Here is a 16,902-nt window from a genome sequence, read left to right on the forward strand (position 1 = left end):
CTATGTTCATGTGAATTTCCAGCTATCGGTTCGAATTGATAGGGTCTAACTTCACATCTCTGTGAAACATCGGGAATGTCACTGTCGATGGTGTCCATTTCGGTAACCTGTTTACATTAGATACCCAAGCGCTGGCTCCTTGGAAAGTTTTTGTGATGTCACGGGTCACGTGACCACCTAGCTAATTAACGAATCATTGTTTTACGCTGATGTATAAAAAAGTTGAATAATGTGATGATTTTCACATTTTTGACGCCCTGCAGTGATTTAGATGGCATTTCTTATGTCCTTTATACATAATTATACCCAGAAAAAAATCCATGTCCCATGTCCTTTAAGCTGCGAAAACAGAAAAAACCCATCCGAGAAATTGCTACAATATTAGGAGTGGCAAAATCTACAGTTTGGTACATCCTGAGAAAGAAAGAAAGCACTGGTGAACTGATCAATGCAAAAAGACCTGAATGCCCACAGAAGACAAACAGTGGTGGATGATCGCAGAATAATTTCCATGGTGAAGAGAAACCCCTTCACAACAGCCAACCAAGTGAACAACACTCTCCAGGAGGTAGGCGTATCAATATCCAAATCTACCATAAAGAGAAGACTGCATGAAAGTAAATACAGAGGGTTCACTGCACGGTGCAAGCCACTCATAAGCCTCAAGAATAAAAAGGCTAGATTGGACTTTGCTAAAAAAACATCTAAAAAAGCCAGCACAGTTCTGGAAGAACATTCTTTGGACAGATGAAACCAAGATCAACCTCTACCAGAATGATGGAAAGAAAAAAGTATGGTGAAGGCGTGGTACAGCTCATGATCCAAAGCATACCACATCATCTGTAAAACACGGCGGAGGCAGTGTGATGGCTTGGGCATGCATGGCTGCCAGTGGCGCTGGGTCACTAATGTTTATTGATGATGTGACACAGGACAGAAGCAGCCGGATGAATTCTGAGGTATTCAGAGACGTACTGTGTGCTCAAATCCAGCCAAATGCAGCCAAACTGATTGGTTGGCGTTTCATAATACAGATGGACAATGACCCAAAACATAAAGCCAAAGCAACCCAGGAGTTTATTAAAGCAAAGAAATGGAATATTCTTGAATGGCCAAGTCAGTCACCTGATCTCAACCCAATTGAGCATGCATTTCACTTGTTAAAGACTAAACTTCAGACAGAAAGGCCCACAAACAAACAGCAACTGAAAACCGCTGCAGTAAAGGCCTGGCAGAGCATTAAAAAGGAGGAAACACAGCGTCTGGTGATGTCCATGAGTTCAAGACTTCAGGTAGTCATTGCCAACAAAGGGTTTTCAACCAAGTATTAGAAATGAACATTTTATTTACAATTATTTAATTTGTCCAATTACTTTTGAGCCCCTGAAATGAAGGGATTGTGTTTAAAAATGCTTTAGTTCCTCACATTTTTATGCAATCATTTTGTTCAACCCACTGAATTAAAGCTGAAAGTCTGAACTTCAACTGCATCTGAATTGTTTTGTTTAAAATTCATTGTGGTAATGTACAGAACCAAAATTAGGAAAATGTTGTCTCTGTCCAAATATATATATACAGTGGGGCAAAAAGATGAGAGAGGCCTGTAATTTTCATCATAGGTATACTTCAACTATGAGAGACAGAATGGGGGGAAAGAATCCAGGAAATCACATTGTAGGATTTTTAATGAATTAATTGGTAAATTCCTCGGTAAAATAAGTATTTGGTCACCGACAAACAAGCAAGATTTCTGGCTCTCACAGACCTGTAACAACTTCTTTAAGAGGCTCCTCTGTCCTCCACTCGTTACCTGTATTAATGGCACCTGTTTGAACTCGTTATCAGTATAAAAGACATCTGTCCACAACCTCAAACAGTCGCACTCCAAACTCCACTATGGCCAAGACCAAAGAGCTGTCAAAGGACACCAGAAACAAAATTATAGGCCTGCACCAGGCTGGGAAGACTGAATCTGCAATAGGTAAGCAGCTTGGTGTGAAGAAATCAACTGTGGGAGCAATTATTAGAAAATGGAAGACATACAAGACCACTGATAATTTCCCTCGATCTGGGGCTCCACGCAAGATCTCACCCCGTGGGGTCAAAATGATCACAAGAACGGTGAGCAAAAATCCCAGAACCACACGGGGGGGGGGCCTAGTGAATGACCTGCAGAGAGCTGGGACCAAAGTAACAAAGGCTACCATCAGTAACACACTACGCCGCCAGGGACTCAAATCCTGCAGTGCCAGACGTGTCCCCCTGCTTAAGCCAGTACATGTCCAGGCCCGTCTGAAGTTTGCTAGAGAGCATTTGGATGATCCAGAAGAGGACTGGGAGAATGTCATATGGTCAGATGAAACCAAAGTAGAACTTTTTGGTAAAAACTCAACTTGTCGTGTTTGGAGGAGAAAGAATGCTGAGTTGCATCCAAAGAACACCATACCTACTGTGAAGCATGGGGGTGGAAACATCATGCTTTGGGGCTGTTTTTCTGCAAAGGGACCAGGACGACTGATCCGTGTAAAGGAAAGAATGAATGGGGCCATGTATCGTGAGATTCTGAGTGAAGACCTCCTTCCATCAGCAAGGGCATTGAAGATGAAACGTGGCTGGGTCTTTCAGCATGACAATGATCCCAAACACACCGCCCGGGCAACGAAGGAGTGGCTTCGTAAGAAGCATTTCAAGGTCCTGGAGTGGCCTAGCCAGTCTCCAGATCTCAACCCCATAGAAAATCTTTAGAGGGAGTTGAAAGTCCGTGTTGCCCAGCGACAGCCCCAAAACATCACTGCTCTAGAGGAGATCTGCATGGAGGAATGGGCCAAAATACCAGCAACAGTGTGTGAAAACCTTGTGAAGACTTACAGAAAACGTTTGACCTCTGTCATTGCCAACAAAGGGTATATAACAAAGTATTGAGATGAACTTTTGTTATTGACCAAATACTTATTTTCCACCATAATTTGCAAATAAATTCTTTAAAAATCAGACAAATGTGATTTTCTGGATTTTTTTTTTTCCATTTTGTCTCTCATAGTTGAGGTATACCTATGATGAAAATTCCAGGCCTCTCTCATCTTTTTAAGTGGGAGAACTTGCACAATTGGTGACTGACTAAATACTTTTTTGCCCCACTGTATATAAATATTATTTATGTATATATGTGTGTGTATATATACAGAGTCTACCTGTAATGTGCAATTTTTCCGAGCCTCTCAATAAGGCAATTTTTCTATACTTTTTCACGGTAGATAATGCAAATAGCCCTCTGTATTTAATCCTTTGTTTGTCTAATTTTTATTTCAGTTTTATTTGTTATCTGTTTGACATTTTCTTGCTACTGTAACACGTGAATTTCCCCGATGTGGGATGAATAAAGTGAATCTAATCTAATCTATCCTAATCTATTCTAATCTAATACACATTAGTATAAATACAGAGGGGGTTTTGGGGATGTTATGTGAAGATTGATGGCATTATTAATGAACAGTTATTCACCGAAGGCAAAGTAAATATCGGTGAATAATAATCGAGACAAAGTTGTTATTAAAATAATACTGGCTGCCTTTTTTTTTGTGGTCTATCAGATATATTCCATTCAGCTAGCATGATACTGAATGAGTCAAAGACAAGTAGCTGAATGGAATATATCTGATAGACCACAAAAAAAAAGCCAGCCAATATTATTATTATTATTATTATTATTATACATTCCTTTCAGGTGTTCAACGCATCTTTCTCTTTCAAAATTCTCTCAGAATCTTCCATATATAACGAAGCAAACCTGGTGGCCATGTTTGTTTACAAATTGTCCCAGTCGCTCACTAGCGCGGAAGTTTTACGTCTCCGATGTATGGCATCATGTTGTCTGGACAACCATGCAATATCGTAAACCATATTCAACACTCATTCTCCATTGGGTAGAGTGACATAATACAGGTAGGATATGCGATATGCTAACAATATTGCATGCTATTGAACCAAATGAATGAAACCTGCTAGAAGAGAATAGAAGATGTTTTTATTCCATCGAAAAAGTGTCCTGTATGGATAATAATCACCGATATTCACTGAGCCTGAGGTAGATAATTGTTTTAGTATAAATACACAGGTGATTATTAAAAAAATATATTAAAAAATAATTTCAAACTTCAAAAGCAGCATGCAAACGTGATAACAGTACGATGCAGACTTGTGTCACTTATCTATGCTGACTCACATAAAATACTTTGTTTTGAAATCAATAAAATAAACCACAATCCCACCTTTTCTTTGAATAGTTTTAGACCAAACTTCGGAGCACTTTTAGTGCTTTTTGGAACAGCATTTTCTTTCATCGTTTGTAATTCTTCCTCACTTACGGTGATGAAGTGATTGGTGACATTTTGCCAAGTCGCTCGAGGTGATTATCGAGAAATAGTTCGAATTTCTCGACCAATCCACATGCAATTTTCTATAATCACCTCCGTATTTATACTACGCTCCAGTATAATACCGTACAATACTCCAACCTAAATCCTGGTTGTCTCTACCAGGAGGTTCAGGCATATACAGCACTTTCAGATCAATGACAAGTCAAACCTATTCTCAAATCAAACGTAGCTTTTCAAATCTTGTTGTCTGAATTGAAGAAAACAGTGCACATGGGCAAGCCTGAGACTTTAAATGCGTTTGACATTATTTTCTCCATCTCCACAAATCCTCTCTGTCATCATCATCATCATTATTTTTCCCCTTCCACTGTTTCAGCAGATTGGGCGCCGAGAATTAAATGCTCCAACAGAGGCAGGAAACTTGACTTGCACTGCGTTACTCTTTGTAGTTGCATTGCTGCAAGTCCAGGGAGTTTTTCGTAGCTTTTCCAGAAATTACGAGTATACGGCTTATTGTTCGATCAGAACAGAATTTGTTTCTGAAGGGCAGAGTTAGGAAGTCTAGTTATATGAGCAATATACAGTCATGGTCAGAAGTTTACATACAGTGACATGAATGTCATCTTGGATATGAATGTCATGGCAATATTTGGTCTTTCAGTAATTTCCTTGAACTGTTCTTCTTCTGTGGCAGAATGATTGTACAGCATACATCTTTAATAAAAAAAAAAAACTAGACTCTGGTGCACAAGTTTTAATTTTCTTTGGGTTTTCTGAAATCAATACAATGTCAAAATTATACATACAGGGTCAAAAATATACATATGCTCACTTAGATTATTCATTCAGAGATGCTGAAACTTCCAAAATGTCTCTTATCTTGCCAAGGCCGAGGTCTCTTAACTTCCTGTTAGTGATCATGATTGACTACAGCTGGTAGCTTCTCTGTGCCTTCATAAAAAGGGTTTGTTTACAGCACTCATTGGATTGACCAACAACACAGTAAAATGGGAAAGTCCAAGGAGCTCAATGCAGATCTGAGAAAAGGATCACAGGTATTGAGGTTTTTCACCCACGTGACCAAGTCATGTGATGCATCGTTAGGCTGCCATTTTGGACGTCACGGCTCGAATCAGTTTGAATGCGAGGAAGGCGACAAATGAAAAACATAAAAGAAAAAGGAGCGAGATGCAGAAAACACCTTCACTATCCAGCGACGTAGGGCATTTACAGGGCGAGCAGAGGGAGAGGTATTTGCAATAATTGAGGTTAGCAGGCTTAGAGAACGACGTTTACCTGCTTCCACCAGGATTGTTCACTGACGTACGGAAGTACACGAAGCCCTCGTCTTTACCTGACTTCGGCCCACATGATCTGTATACCTATGTCGTTAAAAACCCATCGCCATACACAGGTATTGATCTGAAAGCGTATAAGAGTTTGGATGCCTACAGATATTTTGTGTCAGGCTGGGTAACATGCCTACATCAGCGGGTCGTCCCTGGAGCCGGTGGTCGCCATCTTATTACAGCTAAGGTTTGTTCACATTTTCATTTACTTTCGGTCCTCAGGATAAACAAAATGTTATTAAATGTCATTGAAATAACTTCTTAGTCAGTTGAGACATGGCCCGTTATAAATTTGCTGTTACCAGGCAATGACCAAGAACTGTATTATTAGGGTCGGTGTCTGTGTTGTAGCAGTGTACTAGCAGCTAGCTGTTAGCACTAGCTAATGTCAACAACATAGCTAGTATGTTACTGTAGCAATGTTTACGTTCAGTCATTTGGATGACTGTTAAAACCTTTCAGTCTCAAGTTTTTCCTTTACTGTATTTACTAGTTTACTGTAATTATGATCCGGCAGCTATTTACACCGGATCCAGTGTAAATAGCTGTCGGAGCGTGCTCCGGCTTGCTCCCCCTCAAATTAAGCAGCGCACTCCGGGAGCAAGCCGGAGCGTGCTGCTTAATTTGAGGGGGAGCAAGCCGGAGCGCGCTCCGGAACCTCGGCCGGAGCACTCCAGGAGCAAGCCGGAGCGCGCTGCTTAATTTGAAGGGGAGCAAGCCGGCGCGCGCTCCGGCAGCTATTTACACTGGATCCGGTGTCTGTAACACGTTTTTTTTTCAAGCTGGTTCTCCCTCTCTGTCTGCAGCGTTAGTATGTAGCTTGACCTTCAAAATGGCGGACACCGGGGCGTCACGTGACCCTGTGACGTCAGGTGAAAAACCTCAATACACAACTCCAGAATGTCTCTTGGAGCCATTTCTAAACAACTGCAAATTCCAAGATCAGTTTAAACAGTTGTATCCAAGTTATTGTGAGGTGCAGTCACTTTGCCAAGCCACTTTGCTTCAAGAAAACCCAAACTATCACCCTCAGCTGAAAGGAAATTGGTTTGGATGGTCAGGAACAACCTGGGAACCCACCATGGCACAGCCCTGCCATGAACTGGAAGCTAATGGATCACTATCTACAGTTCAGATCACCATGGACTAAGAGGCTGCTATCCAAGAAAATCCAAAATTGACACCTTCAAGCTTAACTAAAGTTTGAAGCTGACCACACAGACAAAAAAAAAAAAATCCTTCTGGAGGATAGCTGTATGGTCAGATGAGACACAGATTGAGTTGTTTGGCCACAATGACCACCATGTACAGAGGGACACTGTACCAGCTGGTGGTGGTGGTGGTAGGATCATCATGCTCTGGGGCTGTTTTGCTGCCAGTGGAACTGGTTCATTGCACAAAGTGGATGGAATAATGAAGAAGGAGGACTACCTTAGAATTCTTCAGCATAAACCATCAGAAACTTGAACACGACTTGGGACTTAAAACAGGACAATGAACCCAAACACGCATCAGAGCTGGTTGTGGAGGATAAAGCAGGCTAACATTAAGCTTAAAACAAGTCCTGACTTCAACCCTATTGAAAATATATGGACTGTGATTATAAATCGAGTCCATGCCAAGAAAAAAAAATGTAATTGAACTCTACCAATTCTACCCTGAAGAGTCATGAAATATCTGACCAGAATTCTGCCAGAAGCTTGTTCATGGTAAACAAAAATGTTTGGTCAAGGTGAATCTTGCGAAGAGACATTTTACCCAAATATTAGGCATGCTGTATGTATATTTTTGACCCTGTAAGTATAATTTTGACCCTGTGTTGATTTCAGAAAACCCAAAGAAAATTAAAACTTGTGCACCAAATTCTAGTGGGTTTTATTTAATTAAAGATGTATGCTGTACAATCATTCTGCCACAGAAAAAGAACAGTTCAAAGAAATTACTGAAAGCCCAAATATTGCCATGACATTCATATCCGAGATGACATTCATGTCACTGTATGTAAACTTCTGACCATGACTGTACTTCAGGTGTTGAGACAGACAGATGTTAATAGGGAGAGTATGTCGTTGTTGGTATATTTGTAGCGCCAGTCCACGTTGTCTTCTTCGATAAATGGGGTTTTACAGCTGCCTCTTCGTCTTGATGGTGAGGCACTGACACACTCGAAACCATTGCAGAAAAGTTTTCTAAGAAAATTCACCCACATAGATTCCAATTTTGCCAGCTGTGAGATGTTAAGATTATAGGCTTGGGTACTGTAGGTGAGACGACTGCACGCACAAGCAGTTAGAAACTCTGCGCATGTGGACAGCTTTATCCGACTTTCCGTGAGTACAGTTTTTAACTCATTCCACTTTTTATGAGCTGAAGCAATGCGCTGGATGGTAAATGCTGAATGGCCTTCCTCATTTGATACGGTATGACCAAGATAAGTGAAACTAGTAACATTCTCGATAGACGTATCTTTCATTTTAATACGAGAGATCATTGCTTTTTTTTCTGAGGGAACATTAAAACACATTGTCTTCATTTTTCATCAAGCGTGTTAGACATTACAGGAAGTGACTCAGTGCTGCCATTCTACACAGGGGTGCTAATAATTTTGAAATTGGAAAAATAAAAACTTTTGTCTAAAACTATAATTTTTTGTATTGTCCATAATCACATTACAAACTCCATGAGAGCTCCATTTAATGTTCAGGATTTTAAAAATGTCCACAATAATTGTGTAAAGTGTAAAAGTTGGACATTTGGTTTATTTTACTTTTAAACGTCTGTTAAAACTGCATAATAAATGTCTCATGATCCTAAGCTGAGTCCTGCGCAGTGTATCGTTCAGTAATCGTTAATGTGATATTACATATTTGCGATATGAAAATAAACCCCTAAGCCAATGTGAATGTTTTATCGTGCGATGTGATGATTACAACCCAACTCAGGTGTCTGAGAGCAACCAGGACACTACCCTTCTCCACCAGCAGAGGTCATCATATCCCCGATTATTGGTGATGAGCTATCCCATCGTGTTGTCCGTTGTCCATCTGGCGTCGTCCACATTTCATGAAAATCGCTTCTTCTCTCTAAATTCTTCACCGATTTTTATCCTTTTTGGCAGGAAGGTAGGTCTGTCTGGGGTGCATATAGCTTCTACCCAAATTTGCATAATTGCAATTAATAATGAAGATATGGAGTAATTAATCAATCCCTAATGAGCAGTTCCCACACAAATCGCTTCTTCTCCCTCAATTCTTCACCGATTTTTATTTTTTTCTAGCATGAAGGTAGGGGTACCTAGGTTGCATAGAACTTCTACCCAGATTTACTTAATTACAATTATTAATGAAGTTATGGACTAATTAAGCTTTAATGAGCAATTCAACAAAAATCACTTCTTCTCGGTCAATTCCTCACCGTTTTGGATTCTTTCTGGCAAATAGGTCGGTATTCCTCGGGTGTATATTGCTTCTATATGTAGCTTGTGTATAGCTTGCAACATTTATTACACAAGATGGCCCACTTTAGATCATTCCTTCTGGACTAGATGGGGCTGGAGTGAGCTATGCCGTCATTGACGATCTCATTCCACTTCTGTTTCACTTCCTGTCTAATTCATTGCGAAGTCTTGCCAATCATTACAGATGTCTATCTAATGCTGCATTCCAGTTTACTCGGAAGTGGGAAGTCGGAACTTGGAATTACACCATTTTCCATCTCCATGCGTACATTCAAGATACAAAATGGGAAAAAAAAAAAAAAACATGGAACGCCTTATTGTTTTTAGCAACAATCTGGGATGAGTGATGTATAGTTTCCTCCTTAACACACAAACTGTACAGTCAGTGTTACAGGATTAAGAGGCGCATTAAGAAGCGTACATCAATTGACCTAAAGCGAAGACTTATATATACCGTATAATCAGGGCTTTGAACCGGTTCAAGGAACGAAAACGAAAACCGGGAACATTTTCTATTTCACATGGAACAGAAATGAAACCAGAAACTTTATTATTTTTTATGTTCCGGAACAGAAACGCTTATTAAAAATAATGGTAACCGGTTAATACCGGTTTTTATTTCGTTCCTCAAAGTTTCCGTAGCCTACAAATAAAAAAGCCATTCTTCTCCTGCGCAAGTTTCTATGACCCGCTGGGGTTCACTTCCTGTGTGACGTTCGCTGACTGAATGGAGAGAGCGGGAAGGTGGACTACTATCACATCTCCACGTGATAATAAGTGAATTACTGAGTGTCTGAGCAAAGAAGAGCCTGAACGTTGCAACCTCCCTATTGGCTGTTTGTAAAAATGTATCAATTGTTGCCCTTCCCACGGGAATCATCGCGGGCTCGAGAGACGAGACCTGACGAGTTAGTTCGTTGGTAGCAGAACAAAGTGTCTGGACACAAATCGGGTTTTCAGAAAAGGAAAGAAAATAAACGGAGGGTTAAAAATACAAAAAAGGAGGCAGAAAATGCAAAACGAGTTTTAAGGTAGGACAAATGGTTAGTTTTCTGAGGCAGCCCACCGTGGCTGCAGGCTTTCAGTTGTCATTGAATGGTTACTTTTCTGAGGCAGCCCGCCATGGCTGCCTGCAGGCTTATTTATTATAGCCCATTTAGTTAAAATAGTTGATATAAAATGTTTATAGTTATAGTTATGTGATGGTTGTCCTGATTTAGACTGGTGTTGGTTTTTTTTTTTTTTTTGGGGGGGGGGGGGGGGGGGTTTGCGCGATGTTGCACCCGGGTCCAGATTAGGGCAGAACCGGCCCTGGCTACATTTCAGGTGTAGTTTGTTTTATGTATGTATGTACTTGCATAGATGTGTACTTGGTCTTCCAATATGGCGCCTAACAAAATCTCGCGGCACGGTGACGTCATGCGGTAGCCCTCTATAGGGCCTGACTAGCCTTTGGTAACACACTAAACGAATTATCTTTCATTTTTGGCACTTTTTCTGTTTGTGTAGATGGGAAGACATACTGAGAATCCAAATCGCCAACATTTGAAATAATAATTGTTTTGAATTACTTCTTGCCTTATTTAATGAAGGTTGTAATAGAATTAGCCTACATTTGGCTTAAGCTGGATGAGACAGAGACATAACTTTATAGCCATTTGTTAAACAGCTGACAGGGAACGTAATTAACCGTTCCGGGAACGAAATTTTTTTGTTCTAACCGGTTCGGGAACGTCTATTTAATGGTGGAACCCAAAACCGGAAACGTTAAAATTCCGTTTCTGTTCGGAACGAACCAATAGGAAAAAAATTCTGGTTCAAAGCCCTGCGTATAATTCATTTAAAAGTAAAGAAATGCTCATTTGTTGATTATTAATCATGTGAGCAGCCATGATGTTATGAGTTTGAACTGAATGCGGCAGGAATTCTGCACCTTGTTATTCTTCGGATCTTTGGTGCAGTGTTTACACCTTTTCAGTTTTCTGATTATTTTAGATTTCATTTTAACACGTCTCATGGATCCTGACTCTCTCTCTCTCTCTCTCTCTCTCTCTCTCTCAGAGTCTGAGATCTTCCAACAAAAGCATGCATCCTTAACTGAAACCTTTCAGCTGTAGTACCTCTGTGGGTAAGATTGCCCGGGTAGGTCACATGACTGTGTGTTGCATTCCCATTGGCTCTCTGCACAGATGGACCTGCAACCAATAACAGCAGAGTAAATTAGCAAAGCATCACAACATAATCACAACATAAATAAACATTTGTTTTTTTTCCCAAATCCGTCAAGAACTCAGAAGCTTGTGATCTGAGCAGCTGGATCGCTTTCTAAAGAAAAAAAAATAGATGCAATAATCTTCTCTGTAGTAAAAGTGTGACATGTTTGATACAAACATCCAGGTTTGTAGGATCTTGTGGAAATTCTGTCTTTCTGTATAAATTTTATTACTATCTGAATGTGAGAGTTTTCGGTGAGGAGACATCGAGTGCTCGATGAAAAAAATATTACTGATGTCAGCCAAAGAAACTAATCCCACCCATACAGGGCTATAGTCTTATTTATAGATTTGATTCACAATTTAAAAGTCATTAATTTACAATTGGAGCAGTGTTACTGTGAATAAACATAGGATTACTACAAATCTTATTCACACTCCAGCTGAGGAAAAAAAAAAAAAAAAATTTCTGGGTGAGTGCAGAAGAGTCCAGAACAACATCTGTCCAGCAGGCGGGAGCATCATAAAGAATGAAAGATCACACACAGCAAGAGTGGAATGTCTAATGTGTGTAAGTGAGAGAGAGAGAGAGAAGCATCTGTTACACTGTCTAAAGGCCCCCCCCCCCGTTGTTCCACCTCTGCCTCAGAGGTGGAACAACCCCCCCCCCGGTTGTTCCACCTCTGAGGCAGAACGATTAGTATTAACAGAGCCGAAATCGATGTCTGTGTAAAAGGAACAGCCGACACGAGGGAACAGGGGTGTGAAGTTTTTGACCTTGACATTCTTCTTTCCGTGACCAGCACAAATTCAAATGCCTCCATCTACAGCGTCTCAGGTGAACATGCCTTTCTGCTTCAAATCGTTTAATACTTCTTTTCACTTTCTCCTCCAACATATTTCTGATCCACAAACATGTTGCTCACACTCCTATCTCTCTCTCTCTCTCTTCTCTCCATTTGCTGGCTCGGCTAAAGGACACAAACATCTCATCTCATTATCTCTACCCACTTTATCCTGTTCTATAGGGTCGCAGGCAAGCTGGATTGTGGCTGTTACTTCCCTTAAATGTGGACTTTAATGTGTTATATTATTATATTTTTTGTTCGTCTCATTTTTTTTCTTATAAATTTTCATTGCATTTTTTTTCCTCTTAAGACCATAATGGTCTCATATCATCTCATTATTTCTAGCCGCTTTATCCTGTTCTACAGGGTCGCAGGCAAGCTGGAGCCTATCCCAGCTGACTACGGGCGAAAGGCGGGGTACACCCTGGACAAGTCGCCAGGTCATCACAGGGCTGACACATAGACACAGACAACCATTCACACTCACATTCACACCTACGGTCAATTTAGAGTCACCAGTTAACCTAACCTGCATGTCTTTGGACTGTGGGGGAAACCGGAGCACCCAGAGGAAACCCATGCGGACACGGGGAGAACATGCAAACTCCACACAGAAAGGCCCCCGTTGGCCATTGGCTACTGGTCTCGAACCCAGAACCTTCTTGCTGTGAGGCGACAGTGCTAACGACTACACCACCATGCCACTCTTACTGAAACGTATTTTTGAAATTGCAAATTAATATAGTTTTGCAGCAGCCCTATGGACAGGCCCGCCGACAGGGGGGGACAAACAGGTATGTTGTCCCGGGCCCAGGAATGGGGGGGCCCAGAACTGGGCTCTCATGAAGTTGCGATTATTTTATTTCATTTCAAAATGTGTTTTGGGGGAGAAATGTGCTATATTTGCATTCAGTAAATGATTTCTAGATCTTTTGCCTTTATTGTCTTTGAAAAAGGCGTCAAGAACCCCCTACCACCCCTAATGCAAAAATGGTTTGGTCTGACTCTTTGATTAAGGGGAAAAAAACGACATCGTTCAATCATAGCGCTTCGACAATCAGCGTGCGTGCCATTTGCCAACATGCACAAGTCAGGAGCACAGAAAAGAAAAGAGAAAAAGAGAGGAAGAAACCAAGAGACTCAGGGGCTCACTGCATAAATATTTTAAAAAAGATTCGGCTGATGCAGCAGGTACTAGCAAAGGCAGTGGGGCAGCTGAGCCAGGTAAGACCAGTGTTGGGCACGTTACTTTCAAAAAGTAATTAGTTATAGTTACTAGTTACTTTTCCCAAAAAGTAACTGAGTTAGTAACGGAGTTACTTTGTCATAAAAGTAACTAATTACCAGGGAAAGTAATTATTCCATTACATTTTGTTCCCCCTCAAAAAAAAAATCAAATTCAATTAGTGTAATCATAATAAAAGTGAATGTTAAATGTGTTTAATGACTGAAATGGACACTTAACAGAACCAATTAGTAACGTTATCTACACTATATTAATATTTTTGTGGGACAATGTGAGATAAGACATCTATCAAATGTAATATATTTTTGTAGTTATTAAAATTGTTACTAATTACTGGCCACTGACGAAGACAAACGCTTTGTTCCTCGACATAATGTGCATTGCACGTAGACACTCTTGCCTTTTATTTCAAATAATGAAAAGTAATGGCTGTATTTCCAATGTGAAAGCGCAGTGCTGGGCTGACCGCTCGCCATCGCTGGGTCTTCTGATTGAAAGAGTGCGCAGTAGTGCAGCAGGCGTGGCCTACCTACGTATGTTGTCCAAATATACTCTGATTGGCTTACTGTGCCGTTGTCTCGTGTCTCCCCGCCCCACACGAAAGCAGAGTAAAGAAAGGCTGAACGAGCAGCGTGCCAGATGAGAACAGCTTTAATAAAGTAACACATAGTATTTTATTGTAAGTAACGGGAACGGCGTTATAACGATGTAAAAAGTAATTAGTTAGATTACTCGTTACTAAAAAAAGTAACGCCGTTAGTAACGCCGTTTATTTCTAACGCCGTTATTCCCATCACTGGGTAAGACACAGCCAACTTTTTCCAGCCCCGTAAAGTAACCCCAACCAAGGCACGCGCGGCACGCAATTCATGTTACAAACGAGGGGAGAGCAAGTCACACTGAACACCATATCAAACGCACAGGGCATTGAATCATTTCATAACCACAACGGCTTAATAACATTGTGTTTCATATATCTGATTGGAGCTAAGAATATTCACATTAGCCCGCAATCATATCCCACCGTTTCTCGAGCGGTGTGTTCTTCTCTGCTTTTCACACTGGACAGTACGCACGCACGCACGCACAACAAAAGTCCAGCGCATTGCATTTCGCACCTGGATAGTTGCAGACTAAGGAAATGTTAAAATGTTAAAACTGTAAAAATGTTGAAATGCTAAAATGAAATGGTTGTTGACCGGTTGAATGGTTTTTGAATACCTGTCATTTAAGGGTTGGAGTGAGTAGAGACTGGGATAAGAGAGGTGGGTGTGTGTGTGGGTTGGCCCGGGGAGGGGTTGTTAGGGGGGGCCCCATTCAGAGCATTTTGTCCCGGGTCCAGCCAAAGCTGTCAGCGGCCCTGCCTATGGATACCAGCTGTGCTGAATGGGCCACCCTGTTGAAATAAAGTCTGTCTGTCTGTCTGTCTATCTATCTATCTATCGTAAATTATTTAACAGAAGTGATCACATGTTCAAATGATGCTCAGCAACTTTGCTTGTGTTTGAAGAGGGGTAATAAATGTGACGGCTAACAAAAAGCACCTCAACACTCAGTTCACCTGCCGTTGTTTTTAAAGCAGCGTCAGTCTAATCGGGGTGTTCATATTTTTGATGTGTAGATACATCACCATAGACACCAACGCTCCATTGTGACTCATCACGCCTCTGATTGTGGAACGCCAGCTCGCAATGTGAAAACACAAACTGGCATGGCTTCATACCAAATTTATTTGGGTCAGTGTAAATCATTAAAGACGGAATACTGAGGTGCTTCTTTATGCCAATATTACAGAATATTTGTGTATAAAGGGCTTGTGTGTGTGTGTGTGTGTGTGTGTGTGTGTGTGTGTGTGTGTGTGTGTGTGTGTGTTTATTAATTCAGTTTACTCTGGAATGAGATTTCAAATATTTAACACTAAAAGGCTTTAAGAGTCAAAAAAGGATAGATACCCAAGTCCAGAGTAAACTGAATTAATAAACACACACACATATCATACATGATGAATCAACATGAAAGCTTTGTTATTTCACACTCCGGTTTTCCTCATGTTCCTGCAGGTCAACACTTATTTTAAAGCACACTCATATTTATTCAGTCTGACCTGAAAAATGTTGATCTGACTATATGGAGTTCTGGGACAGAACACACTCTCTGTTCCTTTGAGGAAATGCAATCCGAGACACAGCAGAGCCTGAAAACTGAAACTTTTTTTTTTTTTAAATAAAATCAGCCAGTATAATAATGTAGGTCCCAGTTGTGTAGCTTTTGGTACTGAAATGTAATCATACTTGGGGATGCAGCTAGCTGCACTGTTTACACATACTGCATCACATTTTTATAAAAAATTCTGATTTTTTTTTCATTAAAAAAATGGAGAAAATTATTCAAACAGTGGATAACCAAAGGAATAACGGCTTGGTGCACTTTAGAGAAAGGAGGGGAACTAGAGAGCTTCCAAACCATGAAAGACAAATATGATTTGAACAAGCACGAATTTTATAGGTACCTGCAGCTAAGGGACTACCATAAGAATGAAATCAAAAGAGACCCCTCCATGGAAATGAATGGTGTGTTACAAATTATAATCAATTCATCTAAAGGAACCAAAATTAGACTTCTCATCTCATCTCATTATCTCTAGCCGCTTTATCCTGTTCTACAGGGTCACAGGCAAGTTGGAGCCTATCCCAGCTGACTGCGGGCGAAAGGCGGGGTACACCCTGGACAAGTCGCCAGGTCATCAAGGGCTGACACATAGACACAGACAACCATTCACACTCACATTCACACCTACGGTCAATTTAGAGTCACCAGTTAACCTAACCTGCATGTCTTTGGACTGTGGGGGAAACTGGAGCACCCGGAGGAAACCCACACGGACACGGGGAGAACATGCAAACTCCACACAGAAAGGCCCTCGCCGGCCACGGGGCTCGAACCCGGACCTTCTTGCTGTGAGGCAACAGCGCTAACCACTACACCACCATGCCGCCCAAAATTAGACTTATATCTGCAATATATCGGAATTTGATGACGGATAAATGTAATACCAAATATAGAAAAGAAAAATGGGACTCAGAATCCAACACAAAAGTCCCAGATAAAGACTGGGAAAACGTGGAAAACACATCAAACAACCAATTCACGGGTATGGAGGGGGTTCTCGTGGAAAAATCTGATCAGGTTTTTTATGACACCCAAGGTCAAGAGTAAATATACAAACAAAAATCTACCATGCTGGAGAGAGTGAGGTGTTTCCCAAACAGATCTCTCACATATATTCTGGAAAATTCACAAAATTATAAAATTCTGGAAAATGGTACACAAATTGTTACAGAAGATACTGGAATGTGATATTCCTATGAATTGCTTGGTGCTTTATTTGTGCAATTTCACTGATGATAATGTAC

At 40.8% G+C, this 16,902-nt stretch overlaps 1 protein-coding gene across 4 annotated transcripts in view; it reads right to left on the bottom strand.

The window, feature by feature from the left end:
* Positions 1–16,902, bottom strand: part of dgat1a (diacylglycerol O-acyltransferase 1a) — a 104,234-nt gene that overhangs the window by 30,370 nt on the left and 56,962 nt on the right. For all 4 annotated transcript variants that reach the window (XM_060942600.1, XM_060942598.1, XM_060942601.1 and 1 more), the window contains exon 8: positions 11,303–11,377. In XM_060942600.1, coding sequence (XP_060798583.1) covers positions 11,303–11,377 — 75 coding nt within the window. The remainder of the gene's footprint in view (positions 1–11,302; positions 11,378–16,902) is intronic.

The sequence above is a fragment of the Neoarius graeffei genome, chromosome 16 (assembly GCF_027579695.1).
Source record: "Neoarius graeffei isolate fNeoGra1 chromosome 16, fNeoGra1.pri, whole genome shotgun sequence".
NCBI lineage: Eukaryota > Metazoa > Chordata > Actinopteri > Siluriformes > Ariidae > Neoarius > Neoarius graeffei.